Below are 26,130 nucleotides of genomic sequence, written 5' to 3' on the forward strand. Positions count from 1 at the left end.
AGGTCCACCCCCTGCTCCTCCTCCCTGTCCAACAGTTTCTGCAGCTCTACAGGGCTTTTTCCCTCTCCACAGGGAGCTGGTTAACCCTTTCCTTGGAATGACAATAATTAATTGAATGACAGCAACACCAGCTTGTCCACCTAAGGAACCCCAGAGCCTTTGCTCCCACTGCTGCTGCCCCACACACACTGATGAAGGCAGCACACACACTTCTGTGTCCTGCCCTGCAGGACAGCTGGGTTTCAAAAATGCCCCTTGCAAGCAATAAGTGACCTTGTCCTTCATGATAAGCATGTTTTCCATCTCTCTTAAGTTGCTGGTGTAAAACCAGTCTTACAAAATTATAGTAATTTACCACCTAATCCTCCGCCACGTTATTGCCACAAAACAGGAGTTGGTTTATGCTTTCATCAGTGCTTAAAAACCTCACTCCTTAAGTCTGCAAATTGAAATGTAACATCTAATTAGGAAAACTCTCATGAATCCTTATTCTTTGCCATCTTGGATATTGCTTTGATAAATGAGGCTTAGGAGTCTTCTGAAGTCTTAATTACCAATACTGCAGATGGCCAAGAGTTTCTCTGGGCATGTGGAGCAATGAAAGCCATCTATATGAGCCATGGCTCCACATGCCACACATACCCAGGTCACCTTAACATACGCTAACTGTGCTGGCAGCTCCACAAACAAGGCCCACAGCTCCTGCAGTACCCACCACTGCAGCCAGTCACACACACTACGCTTCTCCTGAGGTCATTTGATATCTAGTGTTCCAAGACCAAAAGGACACAACAGCACCACATTCAGGAGATGAGGCCCCAGAGCCTAAGATAAGAAGAGACTACTGCTGGCAACAGGTGAAGCTTTAGAGCCCAAGGAGATGTCTCCTAAGCTACCTACAAGGATGGCAATTAAAGCACATCCAAAGGACTACGTACCTAAATGAAATCAACCTGCCGTTGTGCCAAGCAAAATAAACTTTTCCTTCTGGGACAGGAGTGAGTGGAATAGCAATGTGATAAAGCCCCATAAGGATTCAGGCAAGTAACTTCCTTGAGCCATCAAACATACTTCACTTTTCTGGGAAGATACAGCCTGCATTTCCAGCCAGCTTGTGGTGCTGAGCACAAGGGCTTGGAGCCCGTAGACCAGCAGAGACCCATCTCTGCCCACCTTGGAGAGCCACAGGGGGCTCAGACAACAGCCATGAACCTCACACTGCACTGCTCAGCAGCTTCTGCTGCCTTTTTAAAACCTTCTTAATTATTTCTGAGTAGATCTGGGTTGAAAGCACCACTCTAAGAGTTAAACTACCAGAAAAAGGGTTACAGTCCATTGGGAAAGATTTAGGTTTACACAAAAACGGGATGAAGATGCTCCCCCTCTTCAGATGTGGCCTCCTGCTCTCAGAAGGTCACGGCATCTCTCTCATTTCCAACAGGGATATGCTTCTGTGTCTTGGGAGAGTGACTTGAATTTTTGAGCACAGATTCCGAAACTGTTTCCATCCCCTCCCTCCTGCCAGGTTGGCACCAGTGCAGCAGGGTAGCGCAGTAACCTACGACAATAGCACCAGCTTCCTGGCATCCTGGTCCTCAGGGGTAGGAAAAGGCAGATAGATATTGAACAATGCAAACTATATCTGTAGAAGTTAACTTGCACATAAACCCATCATCTGGTACATGTGAGTGTTTGGGTACCTGATGAGACCATCTCTATACCCGGTGTGGGAGATCAGCACACAGCTAATCAGAAAATACAACTTGGACCTTGAGTGGGGTTTGCTGACTGCATGACTTCACAGAACCATGTCTGTACAGTCTCATTCCCTAAACCTCTTGTAGAAGGCAAGTGGTCTCAAGTATCACTTATTACAAAGAGTCTTTTGAGAAGATTTTTGCTTAAAACAAGCAGCTGGATAAGAGAAATACAACTAATTTGGGGTCCACACTTTTGCAGACTGAGATATGGATCTGCTCAGTTTATCTACTATGCAAGCCCAACTGTTGTTTCTGCCTTATAGGCCAAATAAATAAAAGCAACCTTATCTGTAGCTAATTTATTGCAAAATTTAGAGCTGCTTTCTTCAGAAAATTACCCTCTTCATATCCCAGGTGTAAAGACTGCATCTTTTGGTGATGCATGACAGCAACTCTTGGTTTCACTTAACCAAGTAGAACAGAACATAACTACAGCTGCCAGAGCCTTTGGCAAGTCTCATTTCTCTGCAGTCAGTGATTTGCAATCTGATAGCATCTTACAGACTCAGGAGTTTTTTCAGACATTTGCGGTACAGTAAATACATTTATCATCTGGGGGTGACAGTGTCAGAGAGGGTATGTTATGCAGCATACAGATTATTGTAGATTGGCTTCTCCTCCAGCCTAACCTCACCTGAAAATACAGCAAAACCATTCCCATAGTTCCTGTGTGGGGATTACCAGACCTTGTAGCATTCCAAACTGCAGATAAAAAGCTCCTCTGGCTCATCCCAAAACTAAACACAGTAATCTTCCCCCTTCTATATCTTTTGGTAATTTGTTACACATAAAAACACTGAGAATCTGTGTTGGAAATCTGAATCAAACATCCTCTACCATATTATTAAGTATTTAAGCTGCAATCTATAAGCTAGTCCTTTTTGCTTTATGGGAAACTTGATGAAGTCCAAGGAGTCACCATTTAGGAGACAAGACTAGAGCAAAGATTTTTCCCTGCTCATTCAACCCAAGTTTTATGTGGTTTTGGCTGATGGAGACAAAATCAGCACCAAGGATTACTGAAAATATTTTATACTGCTGTAGAACAGACAAACACAGTCAGACCATGGAATTGCAAGCTTCTCAATAAACCTACAACAATTTGTGTAACCCAGATCTAAGAGACTTCAGTATCTGCAACACACTACACATTCAACTGTACTGACACCTCATCAGAATACATTTTTAAACCTTCAAATGACAATTTCAATACAAACTCAGGAGGTTTACTCACACAGGTTACTTTCCGGTAAATCTGAGCAGCATTCTGGCACTCTGAGTAGGGGTATTCTGAGGTAGCCATTTCCAACATGCACATTCCAAAAGCATAGACATCCACAGATTCATCGTAGTGTTCCTCATACATTTCTGGGGCCATGAATTCTGGTGTACCTACACAGACACAAAGAAAAGAATGTAAATTTTTTATTAAGTTTAAATGCCTTTAACCATCATCTTTTTTTGTCTACAATAGTTGTGCCCATTATAGCTGTGTAAGGGTGCATGCAAGGTTGTTTCAGAAGAGGAAAGTAACTAGAATAAGCTCAAGCATCCTCCAGAGAAGAAACTTAAAGTCAACCCACATGCTTACATACCCATGCCTTACTGGTAATAATGCAAGGGGAAAGAGAAAAGAGGAAAAAATAGAAAAAGTATCAATTTTTCAAAACTTAACTAGAGAATGAGATAGGGTACATCGCCTGACCATACTGGAAGTCATGAGATGGTTTGCTTTTCTGAGTGGAGAGAGGGATGTGCATAGGTTTGTGGAGGTGAAAAGCAGAAAAGAAACGAGAACCTTCACTTTGTTTTTTTTCAATGCAAATTTGCATTTTTTTTCCTCCAGAGATACACAGCAACTGCAGACAAACAGCACTGCGGAAGTAAGCAGCGTCACAAATCTCCTACAGAGTCAGGCACAAAACATTATACGTAATTCTGTCACTGGTTTAGTGGGACAAATCAATGAGGCTACTCACAGAATAAGGCCCTACTCAACAGGGCCGAGGGTGTCAGAAATCTGATGCAACTGGACAAAGCACTGTGCTTGCTGCTTTGTGATGGGGAGGTGCAGCTTTATGACAAGTGGTGGCTTTCAACACCTGCCAACTGCTCTGAGAAGTCAGGTCTTTCTTACAAAGCAAAAGTGGAAAAATTAACACTTAGGTCATTTATTATGTAACTTAGCCTTAAGAGTCCCGACCAATTTATTTCCTTTTTACATTTAGAAAAGAGGAAGGAAAAGAGATCAATGCAGCTGTGTGTTGTGGGTGAGGACAAGTGAGCTGTGAGCACCAGGATGCCAAAAGGAGCACGAGAGGACTCTGACCATGGAAAACACCCAGACAAACTCCACCCATCCAGGCCAGCAGCACCCACCTCAGCACCCAAACTCCCCCCTGAGCCCCATGGCAGCCTGGTGGGTCCCCTATTTTTTGGTTCTGACATCAACAAAGACACAACTGGAATACCAGGAAAAAATAGTTCTTACCTATTTCTGGGGACTTGATGTAAGCTTTTTTGTTTAATGGCAATATAAATGACATCTCAAAATCAGCATCTGTCAGCAAAACCCCTGCATTTGCATATTTTTTGAAGTAGACTTGGCCTAACTCACAAAACAAGCCCCAGCACAGGCATTTCTATGAAATTAATTTTATAAAATTAGGGATTGATCTCTTCTCTTGTTTATGGTCCTTCAACCTCAGAGACACTCATTCCTTCAGCCTCTGTAAACCAGCCAGACTCATGTTGTGGGTGTCTGCTTAGTGTCTGCTTGGAGGGTTTTTCTCCCCCATCCCAGTCACAGGGGTGGTGGCTGCTGCTCCAAAATGGTTAACAACTGCCATAAAGAATGCTTTTTGAAGCTGCTACCTTCTTTAAGAAGGAATAAGACTCAGAGGCAGGAGTGAATCTCATGAATTATGGAGCATTGAAAGCAAATCTGAAGAAGTGATAGTGATAGCCAAAGAAGCAAATGAAATTCCTGACACCATTCCAAAACAGCACAAAAATTACATTTTCCCCCCATCCCTCGGGGGTGGGAAGGAATACTTAAACAACCCAGACCACCTAGATGTAAAGATGCTCAGCATCTACTCAGCTCCTCTTGGCAGGAGGAGTTCTGCCCTGGTGGGCTCCCTGCAGAGGTACAGGTCAGTGAGTCAGCAATGGCAGTGAGGGAGTAGCTGGACCTCAGCCATGCTGACTTCATTCCGTGCAGAGCCATGTGAAATTGCAGCTACTAATAATCCTTTAAAGCTACTACATCTACAGAGGGGGCAGAATTACTCATCTCATCAGTGTTTCCAAGCCCTCCCAATTCTTTCCTTGGAGCAGCACTACTCATGAAAAAGCTAAGCTGGGTTATATTGCCAAAAGGAATGCAGAGATGTTGCCAGCCACCTGCAGCCCTTTTCAGTATTTAATTTCTTTTAGAAATGAGTGTGTTTTGATGGTGTTGTGGTGGCAACTGATTTTACCAAAACCTGTGTTGGTATTACTGAGATTATTCCCAGTATTACTACTCCTGATATTATTGCATTGTGTCCCATGGACAATCGTTATACTGCATAAAATTGTGTGAGGAAATACTGACCTTCAACAGAAAAAAAAAAATCCACTGATAATTAGAAGTTAAAAACTTAACACATACAAACCAACACAATTTCACTACAACCAGCAAGGTCAAGCAGACTCATAGTAGCCAAGCACATATTCAAAATTTCTGTCATTTTGACTTCCAACAACGCTGGGCTCCTTAAGCATCAAGGTTAATTCTTCTGTACAAATAATTGTAAAGAATTACAATATCTGAAAAGCTGAAATGTCAAAATAATTATTTAAGCAACTACTGCTTGAAAGATAGCATGATATTTTCATATATAGTCAGGGAACAATGGTTGTCACTATCAGTTTGCTAATTCTAATTACCTAGAATCTGATTTCCATTTATATTGTAAGCTGAAACACGACTATGAGCATGATAACTTCCCCCATGTTCAGCAACATTTCTCAGGAATTTGCAGCTTCCTAGACCCATCACCTACAGATCTGAACAAAGGAGACTTGCTAGGGAAGCCTGGGTAAAAACATCAAAATATTTGAGAATTCAAGAGAATATCACATTTGCACTGGAAACAATGAATGTAATTTTTGCAAGGAAATAACATCATAGAATCCTGGAATGGTCTGGGTTGGAAGGGACCTTAAAAATCATCTAGATCTAATCCCCCTGCATGAGGAGGGACACCTCCCACCAGCCCAGGTTGCTCCAAGCCCCATCCAACCTGCCCTTCAACACTGCCAGGGACGGGGCAGCCACAGCTTCCCTGGGCAACCTGGGCCAGGGTCTCACCACCCTCAAAATGAAAAATTTCCTCCTAATGTCTAATCTAAATCTCCCCTCTTGCAATTTTAATCCATTTCCCCTCATCCCATCACTCCCTGCCCTTGTCCCAAGCACCTCCCCAGCTTTCCTGGAGCCCCTTCAGGCACTGGAAGGTGCTCTGAGGTCTCCCTGGAGCCTTCTCTTCTCAGGCTGAACAGCCCAGCTCTCCCAGCCTGGCTCCAGAGCAGAGCTGCAACATCCTTTGACAGTCCTTCACAAAACATCCTCTCTGTTACCACAAACCCGAGTTCTCAGGCAGGCACCACCTAAAGGCATTAGCTATTGCATATCCCAGTGGAAATGTCTTTTAATTTCATCCCCACTGATTTTTTAAGAAAACACAGACGTTTCAGCAGAGCTCTGGCAGGGCAGCATCAGGGCAGGGACGAGCTCTGCGGTTACCTGCAGCTGCAGCCAGTTTTGCTGATGCCCAGGATCTGGGGATAAGATGTTCCAGCCAGACCAGCTCCCCTCTGACCTCTCTGCTACGAAGAGAAACCTGGATCTAAGAGGCACTGCTGCCTTGCCCTTCAGCAAAAGTAACCATCCCTATCCCAACATCATGAGAAGCCAAAGACTTCAGGAGGCTATTCCAGGCTGTGGCAGCCCTCCCTGGTTAGGGAGAGACCAGGGCATCCCATCTCTCCTCTGTTCTTCTCCCCTCCAGCAGGCACTTAGCCTGTTCTCAGCAGGGTGATGCACACAAGCCGCTGAGAACCCTTCCTGATCCTTCTGCAGGACAAAGAAGGATTTGTGGTCACTGAGTTATATTTCAATTAAAAGAAACAAAACCAAAGCATTTGACCATTGTGATACAGAAGGAAGGAGCAAAGGGAGTCATTACACCAGTTACTACTGCTGGAAATTTTTATGCTGGTATAAAGGGAACAGTCACACAACCACTCTAATCTCTACTACCAACCTACAAGGAAAACAACCACTAATGGAAAATCTGAAAGGAAGATTTTAAAAAGACAACCACGACAGCAACAGAAGGAAGCCAAGGAGAACAGGACGATTACCTATTACGCTTTTGGCAAATGAAGCTCTCTTGAGGGTTGCCAGACCCAAGTCTCCTATTTTCACAGATCCAGTTGGTCCAGTGATAAAAATATTGTCACATTTCAAGTCTCTGTGAATGATTGGTGGAGTTCTTGTGTGCAAGAAAAGAAGACCCTTCAGGATTTGCCGGCACCAACTACGCAGGACTTTTGGTTTCATCACTTTAAATCTTTTCAGATACCTACAAGCACAAACACACACAAAAGTGGGTATAAAGAAAATTAAGTGTCATTAGAGATTCTAGAGGCTTTAACAGTTGAAACTCCGTTCTGGATAAAAGACCCTCATTGGATGCCAGAACAGCAGCTCAGAAATATCACTAAATTGAAAGAAACAGATCTTTTCAATGGAGGAATTAGAGCATTCATTTTTAGGGAAGAAGACAGTAAGCACTTTTGCTGCAAATACAGCCAAATATTTGTAATTCTACCAGTACAGTAATTCACAATGCAGAGAATAGTTTTAGAACATGTTTAATATATTAAAAACAGAAGAGTACTAAAGTTTTATTTTAACCACAAGACTTTGACCTCTGCACCATGCACCTGCATTATTTCCATTTACCTATACACAGATGGGAAGGGTGCATTTAGGAAAAATGTAAAACCTGCTAATGCACTGGCAAAGTAGCACACTGGAGATACACAGTGATGATTACTGCTCCCATTGGAGTTGAAAATCTGTTACAGAATTCATGCCAACTGTTTTATATCAACCTTAACAAGATTTTCAGTACCAAAAGCTATTAATTAATATTGTTTAGTAGATAACCTAGGCCCCCTTCTGCTTCAAATTGAGATCCTACCACTCAAGTGCTATTCTATCTGAATTTTCTAACAAAACATGCAAAAACAAGCACAAAAGCAATCACAAAAACACACCCTGACAAATTAAAACGTCACAGGCAGAGGATGAAACACACCAGAAAGCTGCTTCTAGTTGCATAACGGAAACAGGAGAGCAGGGAAAGAGAGATGGAGGCCAAAATTCTTCCTGTCAAATCCATGCAGTTCAAACACAGGGACAAATGACAGACACCAGAGAACAGCTCCATTTTTTTTTCTTTTATCTGGAGATGTCTTTTTTCAGACTATGAAAGTAGGATTTTTCTAAAAATTTCCATGGCTATTCTTAGCCTGCTCACCAGGAGCGCAGTACTTACGTCTTCAGTGTTCCAGAGGTCATCAATTCAGTAACCAGTACGATGCATCTTTTGCCTTTTACACAGGATTCCCAGAAATCATAAAATCTCACAATGTTTGGATGCTGGAGACCTTTCAACATTTCCGCTTCCTCTTTAAACCTCTGCCTCTCTACTTTTGTGAGTTTTCTGTCCTACAATCCAAAATAAGACATTATTAGTAGTGAATAGACAAAAATAAAGGCACTGCTTTGCTGGGGTATTCAAAATTCTAGATTTGTTTTATGTTTGTATGAAGAGCAATTATAAAATCTTTTATGTAAGAGATGAGCAGTGTGTATGAATTAGGGCACTCGCCTTAAATCCAGTGTCAAGAAGACAAAGCCTCACGCCCAAACAAAGAGATGTCTGTGCTACACTACGTGGCAGCACTAATATTTCAGGCAACATAAGCACCCTCGTGGCTTGATGGATCACCACACAGCTATTTACTTCTTAGTTTGGTGAGGATCATTATCTGAGAGATGAAGAGAGCCAGGGTGTCCTTCCCAGGCACAAAGGCTGACAGAGGCCTGGTGCTCCCACAGCCTGGCCCTGGCTGGTCTGGTGGCACTGACCCCCAGGACAAGGTCCCAGGACCCACACAAGGCTGACCACCCTTCCCTTTTCTTTAGGGACAGATTAAAACAATACCACCTCAAAAAGCTAAACATTTTTTTCTATTTGCTTGCTTTTCTGCCATATCTTACTGAATTTTCCTTTAAATTGACAAAAGAAGGATTAAAGCCTTTTCCTATAAGGATGCACATTGGCTGCATGGCAATACTACTTCTTTTGAGATTAGAAATGTGAGGAATGTCATGTCCTACTACTCTGGTTTTCCTAGAGAAATTTAGGAGCATGTACCATAACATCCAGGCTGTGAAGTGACCCTGCCAGGAGCACACAGAGCCCACCTCCTCCTCTCTGCAGGCCAGGACTTCATGAACAACAGGAGACCCCTACAAGAGCAGCTCAGATGCACGCTCCAGCCTCTTTAGATTGTGGCAAAGAGCAAGATGAGAGTTTGGCTGACACCAGTTACCAGCTGTTTTGTCTCCCCTGGATGACTGACTGGTCAGGTTGGAAGCACTTCCCTCTCTTGCCCTAGAAATGAAGCTCCCTCATTAAAAGGCACAATTGTGTAACTGTTCTTACTTACAGAAGTAAAGGCTCACGAATTACTAAGATTAATTAGTTCATTTTTTTTTTTAACACCCCAGAGATTTTCCTTTTCTCAGTTAACTTAGGCATGTTTATAAGAGCACGTACTTGGTGAATTAAATGGGCACCCAGCTGATTTGTAAACAAGATGCAGAGGGATCACGCCACTGCCATTTTGGTGCCCTGCTCTCATCTGTGGTTGCAAAGAACTCGATACAGGAATTAGAACTGCCATGGCATCACTGAAACAATGATAGAAGAAGCTCCTTGGAGGACAGAAATCTACTTCCCCAGCCGTGTATGTGAGTGGGGAGGAGCATTTCCATTTCACACCACTGCTGCTGAGGAGGTTCTCAGTTTTCTTTCCATTTTATGGAGCAGCATCAGAGCTAATGTTGCCCTGAGCAACAGCAGCCACCTAGGCTGGCATGGTGGAGTGTCCCCTGGGGATCCATGCCCAGGTCCCTGGGGCAGCCAGGAGCCCCCCATGACCAGCAACGCTGCTGGAGACAGACAAACATGAATGCCAGCAGCCCAGAGCAAGGGGGTGTTTCTGCTGCCCTGTAACAACTGTGATTTCTCCAAGTTAAAAAAAAAAAAAGTAAAAAAAAAAGTGCAGGCTTTCTCATGAGCCAGGACAGCAGAGCCTGAGAATTGCTTTCAAATCCATCATTTCTTTCCCTACTGCTGAGTCTCCTCTTAATTTAAACCCTGTAGAATAAATCAGACACACTGCTATTAAGGAGGAAAAGGTGCAGATCCTTGTGTGAGACAGAAAGAACAGTGTGGGCTAGCGGAGAAAGGAAAAGGCAGTGACACAGACCCAACAGCTTTCTAAAAGCCTCCCAATTAAAAAAAAAAAAAAAAGTTTAAAAAGTAATACCATCCCCCTCAACCCTCATTTCCAGATTTCCATGCACTGCAAGAAATTTTTCCACTGTTACTTTAAGGATAACTTTTAAAAATACCCTTCAGACATTGCAGGCAATCATATTCATAGAAATCTTGACTGGTTTGGGGTTGGAAGGGACCTTAAAGCTCATCCATTTCCAACCCCCTGCATGAGCAGGGACACCTCCCACCAGCCCAGGTTGCTCCAAGCCCCATCCAACTTGCCCTTCAACACTGCCAGGGATGGGGCAGCCACAGCTTCCCTGGGCAACCTGGGCCAGGCTCTCACCACCCTCACAGCAAAGAATTTCTTCCTAATGTCTAATTTAAATCTCCCCTCTTGCAGTTTAAAGCCATGACCCCTTTCCATGTTACTACCTGCTCTGGTAAAAAGTCCCTCTGTAGGTTTTCTGTATCCCCATCGGGTACTGGAAAGCTGCTACAAAGTCTACCCATATACTCTGCATATTCTACATACTACGAGCACCAGATCATCAGGGCCACTGTCTGAATTCAATTTGGCAAGTTGGGCAACTGCAACAAAGTGATTCTGAAAGACAAATTTATTAGTAACTAGAGAAGAAGGAATATGGGCTTTTTTTCAGCAGAATGACTGCTGAGCACCTTTCTCAGGAGAAAGCCTAGCTCCTGTGCTGACCCTCAGGAGGAGAGGTGAGGGCAGGGAGATCCCGGAGCCCGGGTGGGGCTCAAGGCAGAGCAGTCCCCCAGGCCTGCCCCACTCCCTGCCATGGGAGGGGTCTCCAGGGCTGTAAGGGATCAAATCAGTTCAAATTCTTCCAGGCTGAACCTAACACAAGCCACTGGTCAAAGCATAAGCTGTTTCTGAGAGGGCTTGACAGTTGAAATATCTTCTACTCCAAAAGCAGCAAAACCACCTGTTTAACTGTATCACTCATTGGGTGTCTAATGCAAACCCAAAAAATTACCCACCATATAATCCACATAAGGCAGAATGTCCTTATGCTGAAGGTAAAGGTGTAAGCTTGAAACAACCCTAGTACATCACATTTTAAGATGAGGAACAGGTTCCTTTGGAAAGGTGATACCAAAAAAAGCTACTCCTCTTAACTGGATTTAAGGCACCACTTTGCATTAAGGAAATTAAGCAAGTTCTAGATTCACCCAAGGACTCATCAACCACACTGCTGCCTGCAGCAGCAGATGCACACAGCATGGTACAGCTGAACACAGAGGCTCAGGGATGAGGAGGGACAGTCCTGCTCCTCTGCCGCTCCACAAGCACGAGGGCAGCACACTGAGCTGACCAGCAAGCTCGTTGCTCAGTCTGCTCCACTGCAGTTATGGCACTGCTGCTATTCTGAGCTGCCTGGAGACACCAGACTTGAAAGGAAGAGCATGTTCTTCTCAGTGTGATCTGGAGATAACATTATGACATGCTTCCTCTCCTTTTAAGGCATTCACACTTCTTGGCTCTTTTCCTCCTCACTGGGACACAAAGTCTTGGCTCAGGAGGCAACATTGTAATTCCATTTCAAATAATTGCAAGCTTCTCAAGCCTACTGCTTACCACCAAGGTTTCTAAAATAAACTTCAACCTTCAAAAGTCCACAGCAATCGTGCTGAGCTGGTTCAACATTTCCAGAGTAACTGAAGTTAAACAAAACCAAGCAAGAAGTGAGGCAGCTAAGAAAGAATCTATAAATTCAACTTGTTTCTTCATCTTAAAAAACTGTGAAGAATAGTCAGCTTAAAAGGCTTCAGCCTTTATGGCACAGCCAGAATCTGAGCAGACACAGCAACAAGGAGCTTTAGACATACCAGCTTTGCAAATACACACCCAATGCAAGCCTGTCACTCTACTGCAATGCCAAGGCTAGGACCATGTTCAGCAGCAACAAAGGCATCAGGGCACACCAAAGAGGGGAGCAGAGAGGCCATCCCCAGTGCAGCCACACTGATCCATCCCCTCAGCTGCCTTCACCCTGTGTGGAGAATTTGCCCTTTTATTATTACAGCTGCTGGGGGCTCCTGCACTGAGATGTTTCTGGAGTGCTCCTGCAGGAATAAGCCACCACAGGGAGGGAGCACTTGGGGCACAGCCTCCCTGCCACAGATGCACCAACAGCCTGGCTGGCACCTCCACGGTTTCACCTCTCATACAGATAAATAAGCATGAATTGGGCTGAGGTTATATGCTGCATCCTTCACTATAAAAAGCCACCTAACAGATATTAAACAAGAGGTTATAAATTGTGAGCTACCTTTTCTTCATTAATTTTCCTAGCTTTCCTCTTGCAAATCAGATTGTAACTGCATGGTCAGTTTTAAGCATCAAACCACTGAAAGCTATTCACTTCTTTATGGAACAAACAAAATAATTCTCAATTAGCACTTTATATCCTTGCTCTTGGTAAATCACACACCCACTTAGAGAGACTGGAGTAAAATCATGTTTGCAGCAGGAAGCTACATTAAAGTGCATTTTCTATCCATAAACCATATTTCTGCTAATCTAACACATGTATTCTCACTGCCTCTCCCTGCTTGTTGCAGGCAGGGTGACCAAATACCTCTCTTTAAGGTGAAATGTATCCCTTCATTAAGTTCCTTAGTGGGAAACAACAGCAAAGATTGGAATTAGTAAATGTGTTAATGAAATGAAAGGGAAAGCTTACAAATTAAATTTCTGGAATGACACCCAAATTAACAGCAGGAACATGTTCTGTTAGTCATCCCCAAGCATAATTTCCTCCAGGTTGTAACATATGGGTTCTGACTAAGACTTCTGAAGTTGCACAAGCAAGAGACTGGCTTTCACCTCAGTCTTTGGAAGATTTTTAAGAGAGATTAACAACTGAGCTCAAATTTCTTGCCTACTTGTGAGGGGCTAACAGATTTGGGAATAAACTATACCCTCACCCCATGAGGAAAGGGGATCAAATGAAAGACATCAAAATAAGACCACACAAAAAGATATTTTTTACATAGCAATGCCTATAAACAGGGAAGAACAGAGCTTGAAGCACAAACCAGCTTTGCTGTTCCACTGTGTTTAAGTTCCTCCTCTTAAAGTAATGAATTTTCAGTAATGTTAAAAAAATTAAACTATGTTAAACACTTTATAAGTGGTAGTCACTTACGAATAAACTCCCACTTATTGGTGAGGAAGCCTGGAACACTGGCTTCAACCAGCCAGCCCAGTCTCCTGTCACACTCCAATAAGATACACCCCCTCCAGCCCTGACAGGTCCAACCTGTCCACCTGGGGTGTGACAGCCTTGCACAACAACCTACCCAGACTTCTTGGCCAAAGGACTTCTACTTCTGTGTCCAGCTTGCCTGTAAATATTGGGTGGTGTTTGTTTTTTATTAAAATGCTTAAACTCATACAGCTGTATTTGCTGGTGGCTACTTAATTGTGCCTAACAGGGCCAAATCCTTATTAGGAACAGAGAAAGGTTTGTCTGGTGAAGACAGGCAGTAGGGGGACATGAAGCAGGAGCAGTAGGGCAGCAAATGGAGAAAGGGTTCACCTCTGTCATGCAGAAGCTTTAGTATCTCATACCAGTACTAGTGGAGAAGAAAAGGAAACTGAAGAGGCACCCCTGACACAGGAACAGAAAACAAGTATCTGAATGAGCAGGATGAAGATCTGTTCGTACCATCAAGTTTTCACATCTGTGTCTCAAATCTGTACATTTGCTCATACACTGCAACTGCTCTTCTAATCAGAGATCACCTTGAGGTACAAAATCAGCAGCGGGATTCATTGACAGTTTCCTCCTTTGTAGCAGCCTTGTTTTATTTTGGATTTATGAGCAAAAATGCAGATCTTGTCCTGCTCACGGTCACAAGCAGGACAATGAGATGCCCAGCTTGGTGGGAATAAGCAGCAGCATTCCCAGACTCCTGCAGTGTAAGCCAAGAACTTGCTTTGCTCATACAGTGAACTTGGGACATGTTAGCTGGTACCTGCACATGAGTATTAGTCATAGCAGTTATAATTCTGTATTGTCAGCACTGCCCGTTCAGGGAAACATCATCATTTTGCAAAATTTATCAAACTAAAAATTAAAAGGTCTTTAGAAAGAAAGACAAGCAATAACACATTCCTGAATAAAAAAAAATTAAAAACAATTTTTGCATTTAAAATTAAAAACTTGATACATTTAGTGCAATCACCTTTTGCATTTCACATTAAGGTTTGTCTAATCCACTATCAGAGGAATCTAGGATTTCTCCCAAAGAAGTAACTGGGAGAAAAAGCAGGCTCAGACACACAGCAGTTGGGACTGTGAAGAGCTTGAGATATTTCTGAAGCAGCTGCCATAATGTACCAGCTCTATGCCTTTATTATTACTGTGCCTATGCTTACATTTTTAATAGTATTCAGAACCTTTTATTTCCATACCGTGTACATTCAACTGAATAAGCACTTGTCTTTTAAAGTGATGCCAAAGAAGAAAAACCCCTTTCTGTGAACAAACAGCAGATGCCATTAGGCAACTTGCAAATCAGGAAAAAAAACTGTACAGCTTCATTATATATCAGCATTCAGCCAACATTCTTCTTCACTAAGTCACCTTTGGTGAAATTACAGCCTGCTATTTGTTAGCTGTGTTAGTGAAGCACTGTGAGGTTTCCCAGAGGTCACCTCATTTTCCAAATGCTTAAAAAGCAGCCCGTGCACCCCAGGATGCTCACAATTCAATGAGCAGTAGCTACAGAACAGGCTGGGAAAGATTTACTTATTTGCCCAAGTCCTTGTTAGAAATACACTGAAAATTAGAAGCTGAACATGGATCTTTATGTCGTAAGTTCTAAGCACTTTGGAAGACCACGAGTTGCAGGCTGGAAGACTCAAATAGCAGGTACAAATGCCTCCAAGAACCACAGCTGATGCCTTTGCAGCTTTAGTAACTGGTTTATGAATTATCCTTGGTTTACAGCTGGACTCATGTCCATGTGGACTCGTCCACATCATGCAGCTGAGCAGAGGAGGTGGCAGCTCCAGCCATCCCTCAGAGGCTCCGTCCTTCTGGCCTGAGCCACAGCAGAAGGAGACAGACATGTCAGAGCTGCTGCCTCCTTCAAATCACCTGCTGAAGGTGTGTTGGGGTGGAGAGGAGATGCTGCTGCCCTTGTAGGGCTGATGCTTCCCAGGATCACTGTGTAGTTCTGGTTGGAAAAAATCTTTAAGATCAAGTCCAACCATTAACCCAACTCTACAGAGTCCAGCACTAAACCACGTCCCTCAGCACCAGACAGCACACACCCCACACCAGCACCACGGGAGGACACTTCCAGGCCCAGAGGAGTCACAAGAGGTTTTCCTTCTTTCAGCTTCTCTCCTTACTCTTACTTTATTCCAAAATAACTTCTTTTCTGGGTATGTAATCCCCTCAGTTTCCCTTTGCCATGGGAGCAACCCCGCTGTCTGTCCTCGCAGCAGGGGCTGCAGCCCCTGGCCTGCCAGGGCATTGGGCTGGAGGAGGGCAGCCACGTTCCAGCCTCCAAGGATGGGGTGGGAACCCTGGATCCACCCCAGGGTATCCAGCAGTGTGTAAATATTAATGCTCATTTGGCCAGTAAACTTTGCCAGCCAGAATTAACCCTGCACACAGAACTGCAGAACAAGGCAAGTTTTATTGAGCTTTGCCCTGTGTCTCAGTCCTTCAATCTTGCCTTTCTAACAGGCCAATCTAATTTTCATCCCATTATTGCTCCCATTTCCCATCCTGCTATATCCTGGCAATTCCATACTCCAGTATGCAAAACACACAGTGATAATTACAACCCAGCAGTACCCCTAAGTAGAGAATGGGTGCCCAGCTACAGTCACAGACATTCAGAAATAATAAAAATGTCCCTGTAACCTGAGTGCAGTCATGCAGCCTTCTAGCATCATAGGTGTTCTGCATGGTAAAATCTGTCAAAAAGGCAGATCTGCTATGAGCCAACAGAAATGTCTGCATGGTTTCAGAGTTTCAGTAAAATACTTTGGAAATTACTAAAATTTTCCTTCCTGCTGCAAAGCTGAGCACTAGCAAAACCAGACTATCTGCTGACAGCTAACAAATACATCAATGTACATATATGTAACATTCATATAATGACATTTAAAAAAATGTTTTCATTTTGTATTAGTTTTTATAATTCATGAAATACGCTAGTTTTGAAAAGTCACTTAAAACAAATCATTCCCTTTCCAACTTGTATTTGAGCAGAAATGCAGTAACAGGAAATATATTAAGCACGTTTTGCATGTTTTTCTGTTCAAGTCAGAACAGATATTTTCTGCCTCAAAAATGAAGCCTTTGAACTCTTGTATTCACCAGGCAACCACAGGTGTTGGCAGCTTTACCAGTCCTAGAAGATAACCACTGAACTGGCCTTCAGTCTTCATGTCTTATTACAGATCAAGTATATGTAGTTGTTCCTGTCCTGTACATATCTGCTGAACTGAATTATCTTGAGGGATAGGAATAAAAAACCAGCTGAACAACAAAAAAGTGATCAGTCTTTGCACAGACCTTTATTTAAGCTCTGATATTGGCTTAATGAATCCCTGTGGGAAACTGTTCTTTTCTTCCCCACATAAGTCTAAACAAAGTACCGGCTTGTGACATCCCCAGAGAAACTTTTTCAGTTCATCATGCTCATTGTGGCCTGCTGAGCCACCTACACCTGGTCATTTAATTCTTCTGTGCACACAGTTCACCTCTCTGGGACACAAAAAAAACAGAGGAATTCCTCAGTATAGCCTGCAGATCTGTGGACAATCAGCACTATTGTGAACTCTGCCTCCTCCCAGTTTGCTTCTGGTCTCTGCTAGGGACCTTTTTGGTGAGAGAATACAGGAAAACAGTCGTTTAAGATTACCTGCTCCTTCTGTTTTGAAAAAATCACTGCAGAGGGACATACTACAAATACCCAACTTGAACTCCTGCACCTGGAAAGCTGAAAGTCTGGGGCCTCAGAGCTGCCCCAGGAACACTCCGTGCTCCTTACAGCCCTGCTCCACACCACACAGCACCAGAGAAAGACCAGCTGCTCGCTGCTGCTGGAAGTAAGAGTCAGAAGACACGATTCGTGGGAAGGATACAGTGCAAGGATAAAGGAAAAAAAACAACAGGCCATCTTTTCTGCTGTCACAACGCAGAGGCTGGAAATAAGCATCCCCTGTAACGTGCTTGCAAAACTCTTGGAAAACAGGGACAGACTGGGGCACCCCTGCTCCTGAACACTTAAGCAGTAATTTATCTGGAGTTTGGAAATGTCTTAGTTGGGAACCTTTTTAGAAGCTGAAAGGAGCTGCCACTCTCTGCATTCCTAACTCCACTTGACAACCTGTTAGAAACCATTCAAAGGCAAATGCTGCACTCCTGGCCAGGACACATTAATCAATGTCTCCTATAATGGTTAAGAATCAAGCTGAAAGCATCACATATTTAACAAAATATTCCCTTTTTCTTTTCTTTCTTTTCCCTCCTGCAAAGCTTGACATTCTATAGCCCTGCTCAAAAGAGTAACACCAGCTTGTCAACTAAAACATACCCACAGCTAAAAAATTCACTTCCTATCCCTTGAACAGCAAAGCATGAAAGGGTAACATCAACATGGGTTTATGAGAAATGGATCTTGGCCACTCTCCAATGAGATTGTATGTTTGGGTTGATAAAGGTAAAAGCATTGACATAATAAACTCAGATTTCTGCAATACATTTGCCTCACAGTAAGAAAGAATGAGAATGAAATAGAAAGGATCCATGTACATAAGTTGATTAAACATTGGGTAAGGGACCAGTCACAAAATATGAGTTACCCACACAAAAATATTTATCCTTGATGATTTATCAAGAGGTTCTGTAGGGTCTATGTTTTGTTCTAACAAAGTGACTTGTATTTTTATGATGAACTGTGAAAAATGCCCATTGTTACTAACAAATTTCAGACTTTGAAAAAAATTAGGAGAATTAGCACAATTCTCAATACACCCCTTAGCGTGGACCCAGTTTTAAGGATGGGCCGTCAGAACTGCTGAAGAGCCAGGCCCTGATGGCCAGGACTAGGGAGTTAAGTCTCCACAATTTACCAGAGAAAGGGAAAGGGATTATCAGAGATTCATTCAAGAAACTTTCTCAACCAAGGTAGACAGGAGGTTCAATTCAATAATCTCAGTGGTGCTTTCTGGCTTGCAGTCTGTGGCACAGTTATAGTTATGCTATAAGCAACATGTTCTTGACTACAGTCCCAGAATACTAATTCAAATGCTAGTTACCAAATGCAAACCAGATAGTTGCAATCTTGGCGAGACAGGACCTATGAAAAAATGAAGTCAGCAGCACCAAACCTAAATGAATGTGAGCGATGTTTAGCGATAGGAGCTCCTGCATCCCATCATGACAAGAGACTGAAAATTAGATAAGCAATAAAAACTTCAACCCACACAAAAAATGGACCTTTCACTGGCAGATTCACAACTGGTGGGCATAGATGCATCTCTTAGGAGCCTGTGAGCTCAGCCCCCTTGCTCACAGCTGTTTAATAAGCTAAAATCTCTAGCCTACATAAGTATGGGTTTTATGACATGATACAAGGGATGTTTCATAAGCTGTATTTAATAATCAACAGACATTCAGAGATTCTACAGAAAACAATACGAATCAAAACACTATATAAAGTTTCATTTAAAACTTCAGAAAGAGAATACTTAAAAGACTTTAAAATGGGAAAATGAGGTTATGGAAAAGAACGGCCTGGTAGTTTGGGTTTCAAACTCAGATTTCACTGAGTAGTGCAAGAAGATACTGTCAACACAGAGACGTTACTTGCTAGGAAAGGTTTGTTGTATGTTTAGTCACATATCTCCTACATTCAGAAAACTCAGTACAGGTTAGAAAAACATATAGAAACCTTCCTTTCTCTATCCTCCCTCCCTAAAAATGCACACTCTGTAACAACATGCACCTACACAGTGCAAAGAAAAACTCTTTTCAAGTCGGCTGTGTTTGACTTCAAGAGCATTAACAAGGTGCTACAGAACTGAAGAACCCACCCACAGAGAAGTAACCCAACAGAAATGTCTGCTCTGCTCTACCAATTTCAGTAATAAAAACAACAAAATCTCTTTAATGAAACAACTAAAGAAAAAAACCCTATATTGCATACAAATACCATATTACTGTGACTGTTTGGGGGTTTGTTTTTAAAGACAAATTATATTGCCGGCAAAGCTTAGGCTTGAAGATCCATTTGGTTTGATACACATTAAACAAAATGGTTCTGTGTTCAACAGCTATTGCTTCCAAACACTCTCATTAAGGAGTGAGAAATAATAATTCATTTTTTTTCCCAAAGACAGAAGTCTCTGTTCAGCAGAACCTAGCTACCTATAAAACACAAAATACAGAATAGTGAAAAACTTGACTAGAAGTCAGGAAAAATTATCTGGGCACTCTGCCTAGTTTTTGTATGATTTCAAAAGACTTTATAATTATTCTTTAAACTTCCCAAAATTCAGGTATTTAATTTCTCCTTAATGAAGTCCAATCAATATTCCCTTTTAGGATTGCAAATGCTACTCTCTGACTCTGGAAGTCCCTGTGGCCTGCACAGTAAGAAAGCTATTCCCTGGTATGAAACACCACCTTAATTACTAGTGGCGGAGAACCAGAAATTTGAGTAAGACATTTTTAAATCACCAGCAGTAATGGACACTAACTGTAAAGAATGTAAATCCCAGGATTGTGGTTCTCACAGTCCCTAGGATAAGTGACAGGGGAGTACACAGAAGTGCTTCATAGGTCAACAAGTTATTGTTCAATTGTGGGGCAAACCATACTCATAAAGAAAAAGGAAAGCACAGATGTCTGAAGAATAGACTGAAAAAGAACAAGAATGCAGGATTTAAGCACCTATCATGGGAAAGGACAAGCAACTGCCCTACGCTAGGACAAAGAAATTTTGTAGGGTATGTCCTTACAGGAAAGAATTCAAGCCCATTATTCAAGTTAAAAGCAAAAGAGATCCCCTCAAATGATTCCGTTTACGTCTTCCTCAATAAAATCATTGTTTCTACCCAGCACTCTTCCATCAGTGGCTGGGGTGGGCAGCCTCCCCCCAAGGGGGCCCACCCCATGGAGCCACCAGGCTCCTGAGGAAGAGCAGGTCACCACCTGGTATGGATGCAATAATGTGAGGCTTGGTAGTCTGAGCATGGTAGATTGTCACCAAGAAGAATGTGAAAAGCTTCCTAGGAAAAATCAAGGAGAGTGGCAAGGGACATGTTCTGCCCAAAATGTTTCTGCTCACTGTTTCTGGAGGGGTACAGGCTCTGAACCAGCCCAAAGAGGAGATTTCAGAGTCTCTGTGTGTGTATCCACAGGTCTCAATTTTTTTATATTTTCATCCCTTCAGATGAATATTAAAAACCCTCCTTTATGTTCAAATTAATTATTTTGCAGTTTATTTTTCTACAGAGATTTCAGCAAAACCTGGATTAATGCAAGGTACAACAGATAAATGAATTAATTTAAACCTATAAATCAAATTCAGCTCATCAGTACAGTGAGCAGACATGTCATTGATTTTTGCCCAGTAACTTGCCCGATTCCTCCCCAACAATCCCAACATATCCTTTTTTCTATAATTGCACAGTAAATTCAGGTAAGATACCATGGTAAATAGTACAAATAGAGCATGCAAATACCTTCAAAGCTTACATAAGAGGGCAGGGCTGTCTTTAAAACTCATTGACAAGTTAAAACACAAGGCCACACGCTCATTTGCAACTGACTGCACCCCGGTTCAAAGCACCCACCGCAGTTTCAGACTGAAGTAGAAAACTGCAACTTAAGTCAGAAACAGCAGATTGTGCTTTTATTTCCAGCTCACGCTGATCTGTGTGCTAGGGTGAGAGGTACAAAAAAGGCCAGAAAACACGTGAAAAAGTATTAATCATACCCAGTGTACAGGTTGGCAGCACTTTATCCTGGTGTACACCCAGCTCCCTGTGGATGGGCTTCACCCTCATGAGGCTGCAAGGGATTTCTGAGCCTTCAGACTAGTTTCCACATGAAAGCTTTGTTATCAATACCATGCAGTGCATTAGGGTTCACTTCTCAGCCATGCCAGGACCACCAAGTCTTTTGCAGATGTTCATTTTGCCAGGTCACACTTTTGCAGGATGAGGCAGATGCAGGGAGATATTCCCACCAGTCTGAACTCCTTTGGGCTGTCCTCTGTCAATTACGGAAGTACCCACGTCATGGCCAGAGCCCACTCTGCAAGCCCGGTTGCCCAGAACATGCTGGATTTCTTGTGGATGCACAGCCTGACTAACACACACCAGCTGAGAGCTGGTCTGAAGACAGACTGGCCACTTGCCTTAGGTCTCTGGACGTCATGTAGTTGAGCCCTCCATTTGCTAGACAAAAACGTGTAGGCTTGGAAAGGGGAGATACCCAAGGAAACATGGACACTCAACAGCTCTACTCATCTTCCAGGAAAGCATACAGGAGCTCTGTTTTCTTCTTTCTGGTGGTAACCATACCTTCAAGCTCTCGATACTATAAATCACTACCCTGCCAGATGCCAGGCAGCACCAGACTGGACATCTGATGCTTATCTGACTTGAACACCATCTGCCTTTGCGTGCAAAACACCGGCTCAAGTCATGCTGGGGCTGCCTTGCTCTCCAGGGGAGCACTAGTGGAAGCCAATCATGCCATTATTAAATAATACTGTTCACATTCTGTTAACAGAAGCACAAGGACCCATTTTTGGTTAAGAAAACACTGACAAGGTCCATTGATTTAATTTTATCCTGAAACAGGAGCATATGGAAAATCATCCCATAGGGATCAGTGGTAATCTCCTCAACAGATGTTCTTGCCATAGGAAACATTGAGAAGGAAGGCAGGTGTGATTGAGGAGATGGCTCACAAACCCAAGCCTTTGTCACAACAGGAACAGCATTTCCATCCAATTACTGGATGAGATGAAGGCTTTAGAAGAAAGAAAAGCACTCCTTGTGCTTTTCAACCACTTGTTGTATACAAACAACACTATGTGTTAAAATGAGGTCTAGTAAAAACAGCAGTAACCTTTCCAGAAAAATGTTATTACACGAAAAGAAACTTCAAAACAAAGATACTGCAGTAACAAATTCAGAGCTGATTTACCACTATAACAAATCAAATCAGTTTCTCTTTTGTTATCACTACTATCTCTCTTAACCAACCTTAAGTTAATAAACAATGACTATTTCTAGTCTATTTACTTGGTTGTTTCACTACACATGCACCCAGCCAGTAACAGGAGACATACTCTCAAGTGATGAGGTTTTGTGGAAAACCAAGCATTAAACTCAGTGTTTCAGCTTCAGCTGGAAATTACACATTAGTGCTTCACTACTTTTAAGATTTAAGTGTTTTTCCTCTGTTACAACCAAAATCCACCATATATGTTCTGAGGTACAGACATCAGCTCTGAATTTTCAGATTACGCTGAGCAGAGTCTAGCAAGACACCCGATACACCATCCTCAGGGAGCTCGTGTCCTCACAAGCAGTGACCTTGGTAAACACTCACACATGCAGCATTTCTAGAAAGTACCAAGAAAAGGCTCCCTCGTTGGGCAGGCTTGCTGTACAACGTGCAGTTACCCTTTGAAATTGAAGCAAGGAAAAAGAACTGACACAAGCCAGCTATTTGAAACAAAACCAGAAAGACAGCAGGAAAAGTCAGCATGTACAGGGACCCCTCTACCACCACTTCCACAGCCATAAAAATAAAGCTTGGTAAAACAAGGATGACAACATCAGTTCACATATGACCTCATCACTTTCGACTGGAAGGGAAGCCCCAGGGGAACAGTAAGACACCAAGAGCCAGGGCACTGCAAGAACACTATCTGCTCCCCTCGCTGGCTCCTCTGCTCTGAGGCTTCAGCATCTTGGCTGCTGAAGCACTGTGATCACCTATGCACACTGAGAAAGGCAGGAAGAACAGCATTTTGCTTAAAAACAGTTCCTATGTTCTGTGCTGGATAAGCAGCCATCAAGTTACATCCATTATCTCCGCTCTCAAGTTCAAGGCTCCAGTGGCATCAGACATCTGGGTTAATCTTCTGACTATAACCACCAGGAACTCCAACAAAAATTAGATTTATAAACAGAAGTGTAAATGCATAACCTGAGAGGCACGATGGCTCATGAACAGAAAGAGAGCCTTCCTTCCTAGTTTTTAAATAGGAAGCACTATTTGGAAAACACAAACCTTTGTTTTTACAGGTATGTTCAAAACCCAGGGATTTTGTGCAGGTGCAAACCTGACCTAACTTCAGGATACAACAGAACTTAAAAAAAACCCAAACAAACAACAATTCAGATGTAATGTGAGCATTTCAAGAGAGATTTCCAAATTAAAGGGGCTTTTTTGCTAATGTTCCTCTCTCTGAATTTCCCACTTCATGCTAGTGCATTGCAGGTGTTAGATGAAACCTGAAAAATTTGACAATAACGCTCCTGACACTTGTCAAAATAGACAAGCAATAGCTCAAGCTCTCAGCAGGAAGAGTTTCTTCTTGTGGAAGCCTCCTACATAAGGACTTCCAAGATCAACTGCAGGACATGCCAGATCATCTTGTTCATAAATAGAGCAAACTTCATCTTCAAACAATTAGAATTCTTGCCACACCATTCCTAAAGCAAAGCTGTGCTAAAACCTGATTTCCTCTCTTCGTTTACTTTACTCGTGGCCCATTGAGATACACTGCTTCCCCAGCCAATTCCATTCTTTAGCCTTCACAGCTCTTCCTGTGAGTTTTCCCGCCCTTTGCTTTTCTACAGGCCTTTCTATTACACCCCTTCTTGCTTTGCTCATGTCCAGCCTTACTTAACAAGCAAGGCTCTCCATGCTCTCAGTCACGCTGGTGGCCCTACTTGACATGTTCTTACTTCTTGAAGATGCTGACAAGTCTCTGCACCCAGACAAGTCATTGCTCCTCTCAGGTGCTTGATTCCTCTGCATGAGTAATGGGGACAATTTTTATTGGCTGGGCTCTTATGTGAAGTTGCATCATAACCTCTGCACTATCTGAAACCAGTCCAGCACATTCTTAATGAAATAAAGGCAAATTCAATTTGCCAAGTATGCAATTTAAAGATGACTTATGACTGTTCAATTTAGGCTGGCTCCTTACCAAACTCAACCTACATCAACCATGTGCTGATTGAAGTACCTGCTCACAGGACTGACCAAATCAATCTAAATGCAAACCCTGTGACGCTAAGTATGTGACCCATGCCATAGCACAGAGCAAGAGAATCAAACCAAGTGGATCTGGAAGTCACTGGGAAATATCACCAGTCTATTTTTTTGCTCCAATACAGGAGCAAAGATTTCCAAATTATTCCCGACAGACCTGCACACCAACTCCAGAGAGCCTTCCTCAGGAATATCTGTCAATGCTTAACTGCTTAGTAGGGAAGTTCTCTCTTTGGTCCAACCTACATCTCCCCAGTTTTAATTTAAGCCTATTAATTATTTGCCTCTACATAGCGGGCATGAAGAAGCCTCTATTCAGCTCCTCCTTTAAGTAGGGTTTTGGGTTTCTTTTTTTTAGATACTACTCTTCAAATGTCTTTATCTTCAATATCTTTACCTCAGTCACCTCCTCGCCAGACTGGACAAACCTAACTCTGTCCATCTCTCATTAGCAGCCATGTGCTCAAGATCTCTGCTTTTGGAGCCCCATGCTGGGTTCTAACTGACCACTCCAAATCTTTCTGTAACTGACACAAAAGCGGTTTGTTCGCTCAGGAGCACAGGATGTTAACTATCCAAGGGAATTTCCCAACATTTTGTGTATTAAGATAGGGAGATGATGGAAAATATCTCCAACTTTTGGGAAGGACAGAGACTCACGAGGTGTTTCACAAATTCTTAATTGATATTACATCTGAAAAATAGACAGCAATTCAATGATCAGCGAAAAGGTGAAGTTAGTATGACTGTTCAGACTTTGAGCTCGATTTAGTTCAGCTGTGGGATCTGGAACAAAATCCTGCTCTAACCCATCTGCTGAAAAAACCTTCCGGGTATCTGGGTGCACTCATTCTGCCTTAGAACCATGGGATAAGGCACCCCAATTAGAGGAAAAATCCAGAAAAGCCTATAGGCTCTACAGTGCTTGGGATATTAATATTTAAAAATCAAGTTTTCCAGAAAGGTTTGGTGAGGATCCTACATCCCAACTAGATTCCCTCCTAAAGCAACACATGAGCAGGGGTTGTGCTGCTTGTTCTCATCAGAGCATCCCCCTTTCCCAGCAACTGTGTTAACCTCACATCACACACTGCTGTGAGAAGCCTGTTTCCTCTCCCACCATAGCAAGGCCGGTGATGACGCAGAGAAGGTGCCAGCTGGAAAAGCAGCTGAAGAGCAGCACGGATCCTGTGTCACACCAGAAAGGCAGAGCAAGGGGCTCAGAGCTTTTACCTGATTCACTGCAACTGCAATGTGAGGTGAGGCAAAATGTTCCCCAGGGGAAGAGATCCGCCAAGCCCCATCTCACACTAAAGAACCAAGCCTGCTCCAGCTCAGGTGAAGGAGCAAGGCCAGGACTCAGACATTAGCGAGAGAGGGGACAGGAAATCATGTGCTGGTCTTCAGCCATCTGACTACACAGTTCCCAGA

General features: G+C 42.9%; 1 protein-coding gene across 9 annotated transcripts in view; it reads right to left on the reverse strand.

The window, feature by feature from the left end:
• Positions 1 to 26,130, reverse strand: part of WNK2 (WNK lysine deficient protein kinase 2) — a 115,549-nt gene that overhangs the window by 68,624 nt on the left and 20,795 nt on the right. For all 9 annotated transcript variants that reach the window (XM_051627740.1, XM_051627742.1, XM_051627738.1 and 6 more), the window contains exons 3-5: positions 8,375 to 8,547; positions 7,173 to 7,393; positions 2,995 to 3,152 (exon numbers count right to left, since the gene is read on the reverse strand). In XM_051627740.1, coding sequence (XP_051483700.1) covers positions 2,995 to 3,152; positions 7,173 to 7,393; positions 8,375 to 8,547 — 552 coding nt within the window. The remainder of the gene's footprint in view (positions 1 to 2,994; positions 3,153 to 7,172; positions 7,394 to 8,374; positions 8,548 to 26,130) is intronic.

This window comes from Apus apus, chromosome 9 (assembly GCF_020740795.1).
Source record: "Apus apus isolate bApuApu2 chromosome 9, bApuApu2.pri.cur, whole genome shotgun sequence".
Lineage (NCBI taxonomy): Eukaryota > Metazoa > Chordata > Aves > Apodiformes > Apodidae > Apus > Apus apus.